This window comes from Calliphora vicina, chromosome 3 (genome assembly GCF_958450345.1).
Source record: "Calliphora vicina chromosome 3, idCalVici1.1, whole genome shotgun sequence".
Taxonomy (NCBI): domain Eukaryota; kingdom Metazoa; phylum Arthropoda; class Insecta; order Diptera; family Calliphoridae; genus Calliphora; species Calliphora vicina.
Window position 1 is genome coordinate 127,842,413 of NC_088782.1, and position 14,612 is coordinate 127,857,024.

The following is a 14,612-nucleotide window of genomic DNA, read 5'->3' on the forward strand; positions in this document are numbered from 1 at the left end:
ATTTGGGCTCAAAATTTCGTAAGGAAATCTATCGCCTTTGTGCTAAAAATTTCTAAACAAAATCTATTGCATTTGAGCTCAAAATTTCTTAAGGAATTTCTTTAAGCTCAAATTTTCTTAACGAAATCTATGGCTTTTCAGTTCAAAATTTCTTAAAGAAATCTATCGCCTTTGGGCTCAAAATGTCTTAAAGAAATCTATCGCCTTTCATTTCAAAATTTTTCTAAGAAATCTATCGCCTTTGGTCTCAAAATTTCTTAAAGAAAACTATCGTTTATTGGCTAAACATTTCTTAAAGAAATCTATCGCTTTTGGGCTCAAAATTTCTTAAAGAATCTATCGCTTTTGGGCTCAAAATTTCTTAAAGAATCTATCGCCTTTGAGCTCAAAATTTCTTAACGAAATCTATCGCCTTTGGGCTCAATATTTCTTAAAGAATCTATCGCCTTTAAGCTCAAAATTTCTTAACGAAATCTATCGCCTTAGGGCTAAAAATTTCTTAAGTAAATCTATCGCCTTTGAGCTTAAAATTTCTTAAAAAATTATATCTTTTGGGCTCAAAATTTCTTAAAGAAATCTATCGCCTTTGGGCCCAAAATTTCTTAAAGAAATCTATCGCCTTTAAGCTCAAAATTTAAAAAAAAAATCTATCGCTTTTTGGTTCAAAATTTCATAACGTCATCTGTAGCCTTTGGGCTCAAAGTTTCTTAATGATATCTATCGCCTTTGGGCTCAAAATTTCTCAAAGAAATCAATCGCCTTTGTGCTATAAATTTCTTAATGAAATCTATCGCCTTTTGGCTGAATATTTCTTAAAGAAATCTATCGTCTTTGGGCTCAAAATTTCTTAACGAAATCTATCGCCTTTAATCTCAAAATTTCTTAACGAATCTATCGCCTTTAAGCTCAAAATTTCTTAACTAAATCTATCGCCTTTTCGCTCCAAATTTCTTAAAGAAATCTATCGCCTTTAAGCTCAAAATTTCTTAACGAAATCTATCGCTTTTAAGCTCAAAATTTCTTAACGAAATCTATCGCCTTTAAGCTCAAAATTTCTTAACGAAATCTATCGCCTTTAAGCTCAAAATTTCTTAACGAAATCTATCGCCTTTAAGCTCAAAATTTCTTAACGAAATCTATCGCCTTTAAGTTCAAAATTTCTTAACGAAATCTATCGCCTTTAAGTTCAAAATTTCTTAACGAAATCTATCGCCTTTAAGTTCAAAATTTCTTAACGAAATCTATCGCCTTTGGGCAAAAAATTTGTAAAAAAATCTATCGCCTTGGGATTCAACATTTCTTAAGCGAGACAAATATGAATATAAAAGCTTTAAGCTTGCGCTGTAGAACAATATTAATGAGCTTTAATAGCAATATAATTATTTAGGAAAGCTCTAAGCTATTATTAGGTATGGATTGAAAACTTTAAAGTTTTTGTATCAAGCGTGGATAGTTAGAAGAGATTTGAATTAGCGAAAGCGTTGATAAGTTTTTATTAGAAAAGTTTAGATTTCTCATCGATTTTCATAGGCAATCTTTTGCATTTTAAGATGAGAATGTCTTTGTTAATGTAACAATTTCCATTATAACAATTTGTATCTCTTATCTGATTTGCAGGTTCTCTCCATGTGGGGCGTCCTGCGTTTCTACAATTTAGTAAGATCCGGCATTACTTGGCGCGGTCCCGAGGTAATAGAACTTGAATATAATGACAGCATGTTTAATAAACAACTAATCAATAATGAACAATACAAATCCTATGACTTCTCATCCTACCAAATTCAGGCTAAAACCACACTAACAACAGCTACCAACAATACACTGGCTAAGTCCTACAATGAGTGTCAACACCACCACCACAATCACCACCACCACCAGCAACAACATCACCACCATAAACAGTATCAAAATCAACGTGGCCGCCGTCAAAGTGCCGCTACGCAACATAAAGCAACAATTGGTTGTTGTGCCTTCTTTGATATCGACGACTATGACTATGATTTTGACAATGACGAGGACTATGAGTTCGAGGGGGATGAGTATGATTGTGAGGGCTACTATGACGATGGTGATGAGTATTATGATGATGAGGACGAGAGTAGTGATTGTTCCATGTTGGGTGCCTCACCCAAACGCCAGCATAGACGCAGTGAACGTACACATCGTGTGCGCAACAATAATATACGGTCGGTTTTGGTGAATAAACGCCATAATAAATATAAAATTGCTCATCCCCAAACAAAGCTGGAGGTTATAAACGAATCGGAACGTAGTGCCGGCAGTGGCAGTGATGAAAATGATTCGCTGCTTGTAGCCTACAATAGTTCATCCTCGTTGGCGTCCGTTTGACATTGGCCGGGTTGCATTGGAAATGCAAGATTTAAAACAGAATCAAAAGTCTCCGACGACAACGACGACGACGATGACGACGACGAGTTATATGCCATTAGCGACTGCCTGCGGGAAAATGTCAATGAGGACCTCACTGATAAACTGCAACAGCAGCAATATTTGCCAAACGCATATAATAACTGGAACGAGTCACAACGTCAACGTCGACGTCCATTGCGACGCCTCTACTGCTGTGTAAATGCCTTAATAATGGCTGTTCTAGTAACTGTGGAAATTTACGCACAAATTGTGATTTTTCTGTAAAATTCAGAAAAGTATTGCTAAAATCAAAACAACCAACCATTGAAATTCTTTAAACCACTAAAATAATGAATAGAGCTTCCGCTTGTTAACAGCTAAATTACAAAAAAAAAACAAACCAACAAATTGTAACAACCAAAATTTTTTCAGAAAAAAAAATAAAGGAAAACCAGGAAAATCAAAAAACCAAATGTAACAAAAAAAAAAAAAAGAATATTTTGTGTATTATAGAACAGGCACTACCACAACCATTTAAACCAACCTTGTTTAAATAAATCCCCCATACCCTAACTTTAACTGATTTTTAGTGGGTTGTTTGCTGTTTAGAAACTTTTATAAAGAGACACTTTTTTTCGCTCTGGAAAATTAATCAAAAAACTTTACAAAATATTTCGAAATTGATTTTGTGGCTTACAAAAAAATGTGTGTGACTTACAAAATAATTATGTTTTAGTGACAAAAACAGAAGACCCATGCGACTTTTATAACAAACATGTCAAATATTTGCTTATGTCACAGTCTGTTTGAAAAGCATTTTGAAAAGCTTTTTTTATAAAGTTTTTCAGTCGCTAGTTGAACAATTTAATTTTAGATGAAGTTGTTTAATAAATTCCTAGAAAACTGTTGATTCAAATTAATTTTTTGCTCTATTATAGGTTGAATTGATAAGTCTTACATGAATTTTAATTAATATTTCAAGGAAGTTTAAAACACACTTATTACAACAAAGAAATAGGCACAAAAAACTAAGATAGATGTGGACACTGCACCGTCTAATATTGTACTGATTATCATTTAATATAACACTTGTTTTTATTTATTTTAATTTTCTTATTCTTATTTTCAGTGTCTGCTTTGTTATTTATCCTTTTGTTTGTTGTTATATTTATTATATTCAGCATCTCTAGCATATACCGTTATAATTCTTCTCACTACTCGGTATGCTCTCTCTCTCTCTCTCAATGTTTGGATAATGATCAGAATTTGCACAGTGGATGGCTAGAGTAGCTTTTTGTGACCAAATATTCTTCAGAAATTTTAAGTCCGATTTATGAGCGGCTAATCTAGTTTTTTTATTTATTTTTCATTATTCCGATATATATTTGGCCACACTACCATTAGTAGTAGTAAAATGGGGATACTGACTCAATGGCCCATAATCATAGTCAAACACTAAAGTCGGTTCTTTTTAAAAACAACTTTCAATTAAAACCCCGCTTTATATTATTTCCCAACTATAGTCAAAATTAAAGTATGTTTTAAATTGAACCGACTTTAACTGGGTGCCACCTCAAATGTAGAAAATGTTTTCATACAATATACAACAAAATACAGACAAGTGGAACCGCTGAACAGCTGACTTAGAAAATTAAAACAAAAACCAAAAAAGGTAAACAATAAAAATAACCGGGACGACTAAGAAAAAAAGTTTTTTGTGGTGGAAAAATGGAAAAGATAAGATCAATATCATATTTAGAATATTTTGGTACTAATTTTATTGATAACTGTTCAATAATTGCAAAATCTCTGCCAAATTCTTGTAACTTAATTTTTTTTATTTTTTGCCGAACTTTTTTACATGAGGAAGTACAGCTGATACTGTTGTTAAATAAGTTAATAACAACTTCAGCTTGTTTTATATTTACAGTCGACTTTAACGTCAAAAATATACTTTAACTTGTCTATGGTAGACCTAAAGTCCACTCTTAAGTAAAGACGACTTTATTTCTATTAAAATATACTTTATTTCTGACTATAATCGTAGTCCAATGTATTTTATATGAGAGAAAAAAAATTCTCCTTATAGAAAAACTACCATTCTGTTTTAATGGTATTTTCTATTTTGCCGTTCGTCCTTAAAAAAAGTTTTCCAACTTTATGGCTTGTCTTCGTTTTTCATAGCCATATATTAAACTTTCTATCAGTCTTATTGTACAATTGTTATCTAAGTAATACAGGCGCGGAATCAGAGGGGGTGAAATTGAAATTTCCTGCCACAAAACCGAAAAGTTTTTATATAAAAAAAATGGAAAATAAGAAAAACGTAGAACAAATGGCTGACCTGGATCCGCGCCTGAAGTAATATGATATCCCTGATTTTTAAAATATTTTGAGAATGGAATTCTTCATCACTGATTCCCAAAACTTTCTTAATCAAATTTAAGACCTAGAGGCGCTGATACCATATAAATGAAAGTTGTAATTTTTCGCCTGTGCCGAATCCCTTCACCAAATTATACATTAAAATAAAATTTTAAATATTTTTAGGTAAACAAAATTGAAGAAAAACTAATTTTTAAATTTATTAGGGAAAAAATAGTTTGGTAAAAATTTTTTAAATTTTTTTTTAATTTTAAAAAAAAAAATTTTAATTTAAAACAAGTAAGAAAGTATGGTCGGTCAAGCCCGACCATATAATACCCTACACCAAGTAAATGAGTAAAAATATTTTTCTTTTAAAATATCAATAATTTATATTTTTGAGTGATTTTTCGAAGGGGCCTTATATGGGAGCTATGATCAATTATGGACCGATCACCATAAAATTAGGTCGTGAGATTTATGTCTATATGAAAGTTATTTATGTTGAATTTTGTGTGTATACGAACATTTTTAAATGATTTATGCACGTTAAAGTGATTTTCGGAAGCGGGTCTATATGGGAGCTATGACTAATTATGGACCGATCGTAACAAAATTTGGTGACATGAATTTTGTATATATAAAACTTATTTGGAGCGAAATTTGTGTAGATACATAGATAAATTAAACATTTATGACCGATAAAGTCCAATTTCGAGGGGACATTTGTATGGGGGCTAGGTGAAATAATGGACCGATTTCAGCCAGTTTCAATAGGCTTGGTCCTTGGGCCGAAAAAGTAATATGTACCAAATTTGATCGAAATATCTTCAAAATTGCGACCTGTACTCTGCGCACAAGGTTTACATGGACAGCCAGCCAGCCAGCCAGCCAGCCAGCCAGCCAGCCAGCCAGCCAGCCAGCCAGCCAGCCAACCAGACGGACGGACGGACGGACGGACGGACATCGTTTAATCGACTCAGAAAGTGATTCTAAGTCGATCGGTATACTTTAAGGTGGGTGTTAGACCAATATTTTTGTGCGTTACAAACATCTGCACAAACGCATAATACCCTCCCCACTATGGTGGTGTAGGGTATAAAAATAATTTTTAATTTGTAATAAAAAATTTATTTCGTGACAAAAAAATTTTGACCGATTGCAGATCCGACTTACTTTGTTTATCCATTAATTATTTAGTAATCCAGATATAGATCAAAAATAGGTAAAACAAGTAAGAGTGCTATATTCGGCTGTGCCGAATCTTATATACCCTTCACCAAATTATACTTCAAAATTTTAAATATTTTTAGGTAAACAAAATTTAATTTTTTTTAGTTGTTTTTTTTACATTTTTTGGAAAAAAATTTATTTTAATTTTTTTTTTTTTAAATTTAAATTTTTTTTTTTTTTAAATTTAAAATTTTTTTTTTTTAAATTTTTTAAATTTTTTTTTGGTTTTTTAAATTTTTTTTTTTGAAAAAAAAAATTCGGGTTAAAATTTTTTTTCCCGATTTTGACCCATTGTAGGTCCAACTTAATATGGTCTTATATACGTCGTTGCAAATTTCTTTGAAATATCTATCATTAGATATCCATATTGTCTATATTAATGTCTTAGTAATCCAGATATAGGTCAAAAATTGGTCAAAAATCGAGGTTGTCTTGGTTTTTTCCTCATATCTCAGCCATTTGTGGACCGATTTTGCTGATTTTAAATAGCAAAATTCTCGAAAGCATGTCTGACAGAATTATTGAAGATTTGGATCCCGAAGATATCTGGGGTCTTCAGAAAACTGATTTCAACAGACAGACAGACAGACGGACAGACAGACAGACAGACAGACAGACAGACAGACAGACAGACAGACAGACAGACAGACAGACAGACAGACAGACAGACAGACAGACAGACAGACAGACAGACAGACAGACAGACAGACAGACAGACAGACAGACAGACAGACAGACAGACAGACAGACAGACAGACGGACATGGCTTAATCGACTCCGCTATCTATAAGGATCCAGAATATATATACTTTATAGGGTCGGAAATGAAAAATGTAGAAATTACAAACGGAATGACAAACTTATATATACCCTTCTCACGAAGCTGAAGGGTATAAAAATGGAGGTTGTCCTCCATTTGTGGGCCGATTGTCTCGATTTTAAATGGCAACCGATGTATTAATCATTTGGGGGCTACGTAAAGTTGATTTCAGTATTCAGACGGACATATGGACATCGACTTCGCATTACGATACAGAATATATACAGTGGTGGCCAGGAATTTAAGACAAAAACTGTTTGCTAAATTCCATGTAATTGTCAATTATTTTTTCAAACATTTCCACAAATATGTATGCATGAGGACTGTTTTAACACACAAGTGTGTTTTATTCGACTGTGGCAATTCATACATATTCACCATGTACACACAACATTTTTCTACAACTTGACCAAAATTTTTTTTTTTAAATAAACATATTTTCTCACATTTATATCATTATAATTTTATTATTATAAAATATTCGGACCAAATTTCGTATTTTTAGTTCCATTAGTTTCGGTCATATCATGTTATTAACAGCGGATGTTCGCTGAGGTGGGTCAACGTATTTCCACATATCTTTGTCCATATATGTTTTACCGATTTTTCCAAACATTTTTCAGAAACTAGAAACATTAATAATAAATTTCATACCCTTAGAGGTCCTTTTATTTTGGCTCTATCGCACTTAAAATTCAGTTGATGAAAAAAATTCAAGTATTTGTCTTAAATTGGTGGCCACCACTGTATACTCTGTGGGGTCGCCATTGAAAAATGTAGAAATTACAAACGGAATGACAAACTTTTATACTCCTTGCCACTCATGGTGAAGGGTATAACATTAAAAAATATTATTCGCTGCGTTGTTGATGATTCTCTTTGGGTGTTTTGAGCAGAGATCGAACATAACTCGTCCATATACCAAAAAACCCAATTTGTGATTTATATTTTTGTGATAAAAATAAATCACTGAAAATAACAGTTATAAAATGATTTTTATTTAAATGGTTTGGTATGACCTTTATTTGTTTTTGTTGTTTTTTAATGATTTGGTGTGAGATAAACAATTCATTTGTTCTTGTTTTTAATAACTGTTACTTTCTATTTTATTTACATACAATAACATATTGTTAATAATTTTTAACAAATTATGGAAAGAATATGAAGTCTGAGTAAAAGAAATGAGATATTTTTTTAATTTGTTATAAATATTTTGATAAATTTTATATATTTAAGCGTTGATTTGCATCAAATAAATTTTTGCGATTCATTTTTCATATTCACAAATAAACGTCACAATTTGAGCTTTACGAAAAAAATAAATTATAAATCACTCATCTATATTATTTGTGTTTGTTTCATTTTGGTTTCTCTCAATCCGTAACCTAAAATGTTCTCTAATAAATCACTCTCTCAATGATATATCACAAAAAATTATTTTTAAATGGCTGCGAATGAGAATTTACCATTGAAATGAAAGTGAACCCGTTATTTTCGTTCTCTGGTTTTGAGTAATATTTAGTTGATAATTCTACCCGTAGCTGTTGGCTTCTGATACCAATCTATTTTTACCCTGATTTTTTTCCGTATAAATATTGTATCCAGATATGGAAGTCTGTTTGGGGAAAAAATATACATACCATTTTAAAAATATTTATTCACAGATGTGCACAATATATATATTTATTGAAATCGGTTCAGTTTTTTTAGGAGTTGTATGCAAAAAACGTGTACATGCAACCTCCCAGCTAAAATGTAAACTCAGAAATGTGTGTTTGTCCAATTGGTTGTTGTAAATAAATAAGAGCAACAATTAAACAACATTGATTTTGCTCTCTGTTTTAAGTGAGAGTTATTGTAGAAAACAAATAAGAAAAAAAAAGAGAAAATAATTTAAAACATTATATTCCGACTTAAATCTTTTTTCAGAACCAAATCTATTATTCAACCAAATCACCAACAACCCGATACTTTCCAAAAAAAAGTACTCTCTTTTGAGGCTCTCTGTATGTATAATTGTGAGTCTTCAAATTGTTTACGATTCAATTTCTTATCACTACATGAAGTTTAACCAAAAATGGGAGGGATACAAAGTAAATAGTTAATTTCGAATATCTGAAGAACTATAATTTTAAAAGTATTTAAACTTTGAATGAATATATGTATTTATTATCACTGTACCGAGTTTAGCTAAGGACGAATTTATTCCTTATCACGAAATGTAGCTAAACAATAGCGAGACCGAAAGAATGCTGAAATTAGGCGGGATTGGCTTAGTAGGAATGAAGCCTTGGTGGTATTAGAACCGTGGAGTGGTAGCTCCCATACCAAGTTTGTTAGTTATTTTCGAATCTGAAGTGAACTGTAATTGAGAGATTCTCAATATATTGTATGTATTATTTTCATACCATTGTACGTAGTGGGGTTGTATCAGAAATCGATTCAAATTTTTTGTTATAATAAAGAGACTGACATTTTTAATTCAAATCAAAATTAAGTGGCTTAAACTAAAAAAAACAAGTTACTGTATATAATAATTATAGTAAACATTTTATTTTGATTTGCAAAGTTTGTCGCGTTCGTGATCGCAAGTGTATATTTTTGGAAATTTTTTAAATTTGGTTTTTGTTTTCTATTTAAAACTATTACTTGGCGCTAGAATTTAAATAATTAGACAGTTCAAATGGAATATTCATTGAAAAATAATAATTTTCAAATATAATTTTACTCAGTTTGCTTTACATGTATGTATTGTGATTTCTATTACTCCAATATATAAATTAATATAATAAATACAAAGTTGTTTGTAGTTTATGAAATTTTGATACGGTAACTTATGTCACGTTACGAATGTCGCATGACAAATCACACTAAATATTATAAAACAAAAACCATATGGTGATTTTTGCATTTTCTAGAAACAGTCGAAAGCTAGTTTTATTTTTTATCACGTTCGGGATACCTTGTCCATTGCTAATATATTGAAAACAACTAATCACCATAACCTATCTTTTGTATAAACCATAGTGCTACAAATATGCTATCGAAATTTAAATTTTTCCAGATTTCCACTTCAAAGCTGATCTCTTGTCGCGTTCGAGACAAATTGTTAAAACTAGATTTTAACTCACACTTTGGCTTTTAGAAGCAGATGTATAAGGCTGTTCCAAATGTATCAAAACTAGCCGTGAACTTAAGTAAATTCTTAGAGTTTTTAAAAGATATTTACTCTTTAACAGTAATTAATTTTTGCAATAATATTTGCTAGAATTGCTACCTTTGAAGCAGTGTCAATCAAAAAGAGTAATGCTTTAAATGAGAATCAATGTTTTTTATGAAATTCTACAACACTCTAACTATGTCCGTCCGTCTGTCTGTCTGTTAAAAATACGATAGGGCCATCTCTAGGGGGATCTCTTTGTAGAGAGTTTTATAGGCGTTCGATTGGTTCGTCCCCCCTAACTGTGCTTGATTGTCATTGCTTTAAAGCTATCAAATTACATTATTGAATTAATATATTCCATACGTTAACTTGAATTTCCATTGAACTGATATACATTTTCTTGAGTATTACAAGGGGGGAAAAATGTCAAAGAAAACATGTATGTATATATGTTTTTGCAATAAGAAATTTGTATTAATATTCATACATATTTGCTTATTAATTATGCCAAAGATGTAAGAGCAAAAATATAAGTTGAAGTATAAATTTACAAAGTTACCAATTGGTATTTAAAATAAAGATAGAGGGGTGCTGAAGATAAAGGAAAACAGATAATTAATAAAGTTGAAATAAATAATCAAAAAGAAAATTCGAATAAATTTAAAAGAATTTAAACAAATCTTGACATGTTTGTTAATTAACAATTCAGTGAATACAGTTTTAGTTTATTTTTGTAATAGTTTTCTAAATAGTTTTCAACCCCTTTAAATCATTGGTTAAATCTCTTGCCTAAGGCCTGTATTTAAAAAAATTGTTGTATTACTTATATTGTAATTAATTAAGTAAATGAGTTTAGTAGCAAATAAAATCCCTACAACTTTTATCTTTAATTATATAAAAATGAATAAAACAACCAAGAAAACATAAACTTGAAATAAATTAAAAACATACAAGAGATGAAAAGAAAAACTAACAAACTGTAATTTATTCTATTAGAGTGTAAATAAGTAAATAAATAAATAAATAAATGTATATAAGTAGAATATTATAAAATATATATATACGAAAATACAAATATACCAATATAAGTACCTACATACTTATACATTAAGGTGGTCCTTATTTTGCAATTTTTAGATTGTCGATGCTCATAAGATCAAAAATTTACGTCGTCATCTAAAAAAGAAATTCTGAAAATTTGAGCAAAATCGTATAATTTTTAGAGGGGTTGCATATTTAAAATCGATATAACGAATTTTTCGAATTAACGAATGACCATGACAACATATACCGGGATTCGCCTGCAATTCTATTTTTAACCAAAACTCGAAACTTCAAATAAAGTTCTTAACCTATAATCGTTCTACAAATTTTCTCAAATTTTCAGCATTTAATTTTTAGGTGACGAAGAATATCTCTAGAACTTGAGATCATCGAAATTCCTAAAAAAAACATTAGAAATAAAGGCCAACTTAATGTACACATAAATAAATATTAGTAAATCTAATTAAGTTATACCTAACCTAGATGTATACTACATATTTATATACAATATAAAATATCTTGCTCTCTTTTACTTCCTTCCCAAACTCCCTGCCTCTTTCTTGTTAATATACTTCTACATATTTATACATATAATACCTTAACCACACCTTATGGAATCTTATCTTTCTACTTATCTATATTAAGTCTATACACACACACACAAATACTAACTAAATAAATACTATCATATCGATATCTATGTAACACAATAACAAAAACAACCACACTTACATACAACAAAAGATACAAAATGAAAATATCCTTTTTAGTTAAGTGTCCAAAATGCTAATCAGTAAATTAAATAAATAAGAAGCTAAAAAAAAGCAAAAAAAAAGAGAAAAATTATTAAGAAAACTATTGTAATAAATACTTGTATTTGTTTTTTTCCATACATATGCTTAGAAAATAATAATAATAATAATAATAAAAGAAAATGATTATGGGATTTTATACAATCCATAAAACAATGTATTTTACTTGTTTCCTTTTACTACTGCAATCGATTCTATTTAAGGTAAGACCTAACTTTTTACAGATAGTAGAATGTGGCAGACTTAAGGGTGATTATGTTTAATTTGAAAATTGTTAAGAAAAAGAAAGCTTTTTCTTCTCTATTAAAATATTTTGACTTGCTTTCCTTAATTTCCTTACCTAACTCCCACTATATCTCTAGCCCAGTTTCCCTAGTTATTTTGTTTCTACCTAGAAACGTAATTATTTTATTATTTTTCCTATTTGTAACCAAAGTAAATCTTAACAATAGGTATGTCGAACACTCTAGGAAGCCTCCAACAACAAAAAAGGTAAGTTCGAATTTACCACAATACTAAAACAAATAAATAAATACAGATAATAAATATAAATAATAATGCCAATAATAAATTGTGTTTTAATACCAACAGCAACAATAACACTAACAAATTACACACAAAAAAGTATCAGGTGAATTACTCGTGTTTGATTTTGTTCAAAAGGTAAATATAAAAATGGACTTATTTTAACAACACGTGTTTAAATAATGAATAAATTCAAGTGGAATCCCTAACACAGAACTTAAGCAGCAAAAGTAAAAAAAATCTTTCCTTAAATAAATATTTGTACAGTCAGATTTATGTATGTTGCAAAATTGAATGAATTGCCAAAAATTATTATTGGGTTAAATGGGACAGAGGTTCTCAAAGGTGAGAGGTGGGAGAAGCAGATAGAAAAATAACTCGTTTTCCACAACACCTTTTTTATACAATTTTCCAACCATGCTACTTTTAAAAAAAAATATATTTTCACAAATGTTTTTCTTACAAAAAAGTTTCTTCCAAAACCATATTCAAAAGGGTTTCTCCTAAAAATAATACAGCCACAGACACAAATTTTTATCAACATTTTTTCATAAAATGATTTTTTACCCTAAAAGATATTATATGTTATAATTTAACAAAAAAAGTTTTATAATAAAAAAAAATTTTTAGGAAATAGTCTTCAGAAGCAACTTAAAACAAATCTATTAGTTGATCTTTTTCACAAAAAACATTAAGAAAATCTTTTTCGCAATAAAATTTTAATTTTTAAATATTTTTCATAAACAAGCTTTTCACTAAAAACGTCTTTAAAAATCTTTCTTTTTTGCCATAGTGTTCATGAAAACACTTTTAAGTTTTTTTGAAACACACTTTTTTCATATAAAAATTTCTTACACGAAAACCTTAAAAAATATCTTTTTTTTTTTGAAGAAATTATTTTTATTGAAATTTTTTTCTTTTTCCAAAATATATAAAAATAATTTCTTATAAAATTTTTTTTAAAAAATATTTTTCCTATTTTTACCCAAAGCATTTTTAGAAAAATATTTTTTTTAAATATATTTTAAGTTTTTAAGCATTTTTCATCTAAAGCTTTTTTTTACAATAACACAAAAAAGTATTTTAAAAGCTTTATTGTACAATTTTTTCACAAAATATCCAAATCTCTTTTTACAAAAATAAAATATAGAAACTTTTTTTTAAATTCTTTCTTTTTTCCAAAATTTTTAATAAAAAAGCTTTTCTCAAAATTTTTTTTTAAAAAAATCATATTTTAAGTTTTTTTTATACAATTTTTTTAAAATTTTTTTATAATTTTATTCAAAATTTTATCACGATTTGTCACACAAAATATATTTTAGAAATAATATTTATCTTTTCCTAAAAAAAAAATTTTTCTGACAAAAAATTATTTCAACAAAAAATGTTTTCTATGAATAAAATATTTTTTCCACCTTTTTTGTGAAAAAAGATTTTTATGTCTGAACAAGTTTTCTACAAAAATATTTTTATTTTCACAAAATAAACTTTAAAATTATTTTTTTTTAAAAGCTTTTCATCAAAAGCTTTTTTAAATTTATTTTTTTTTTACAAAAATTGTCACCTTTTCACAAAAAAAGTTGCTCTAATATTGCTAAAATATTTTCTAACAAAATATGTCTTAAGAAAAAAAGCTTTTTCTAATGAATATATTTGTTCCACCATATAAGCATTTACATCAAAAGTTTTTTTTCCTAAAAAAGTTTTCTACAAAAATATTTTTCTTTTCACAAAATATACTTCAAAACTAGGGTTATTGAAAAGCTTTTCATCAAAAGCTTTTTTCCGCAAATAAAAACCTTTTTCTCAAAAAAGATTCTCTAACAAAATATGTCTTGAGCAAAACAGCTTTTTCTAATGAATATATTTTTAACACCATACAACAATCATTTGTATCAAAAGATTATTTTCCTAAAAAATTTCTACAAATATATTTTTTTTTTCCATAAAGAAAAGATGAAATCTCTATAGTTTTATTTGCATACTATCTTTAGCTTTTCTAGTCTTTTGGGAAAAGGTTTCCTAATGATCTGGACTAGCTTATCCCCCAACAATAAAATTCAGTGAATTTATCAATAAATAAATTGAGAATTAGCACATAAAACTAAATCTGGAAGAAAGCTTTTTTAGCAAGCAAGATTTTTCCAAAAAAAAAAATATATTTCAAAAAAGCATTTTTTCTTTTTCACTAAATATGTGTTGCTGATAAAAGAATTTGCCATAAAAAAATCAGAATAAAAGCTTTATCTAAGTAAAATATTCTTTCCACCAAAATAAGCTT

The 14,612-nt window shown here is 28.9% G+C and overlaps 1 protein-coding gene across 1 annotated transcript in view; it reads left to right on the forward strand.

Moving 5' to 3' along the window:
* The window catches only part of LOC135955288 (uncharacterized), a 196,104-nt gene extending 193,646 nt beyond the window's left edge, over positions 1-2,458 (forward strand). Inside the window, exons 8-9 of the mRNA XM_065505632.1 lie at positions 1,618-1,689; positions 1,786-2,458. Coding sequence (XP_065361704.1) covers positions 1,618-1,689; positions 1,786-2,349 — 636 coding nt within the window. The 3' untranslated portion in view covers positions 2,350-2,458. The remainder of the gene's footprint in view (positions 1-1,617; positions 1,690-1,785) is intronic.
* The last annotated feature ends 12,154 nt before the right edge of the window (positions 2,459-14,612 follow it).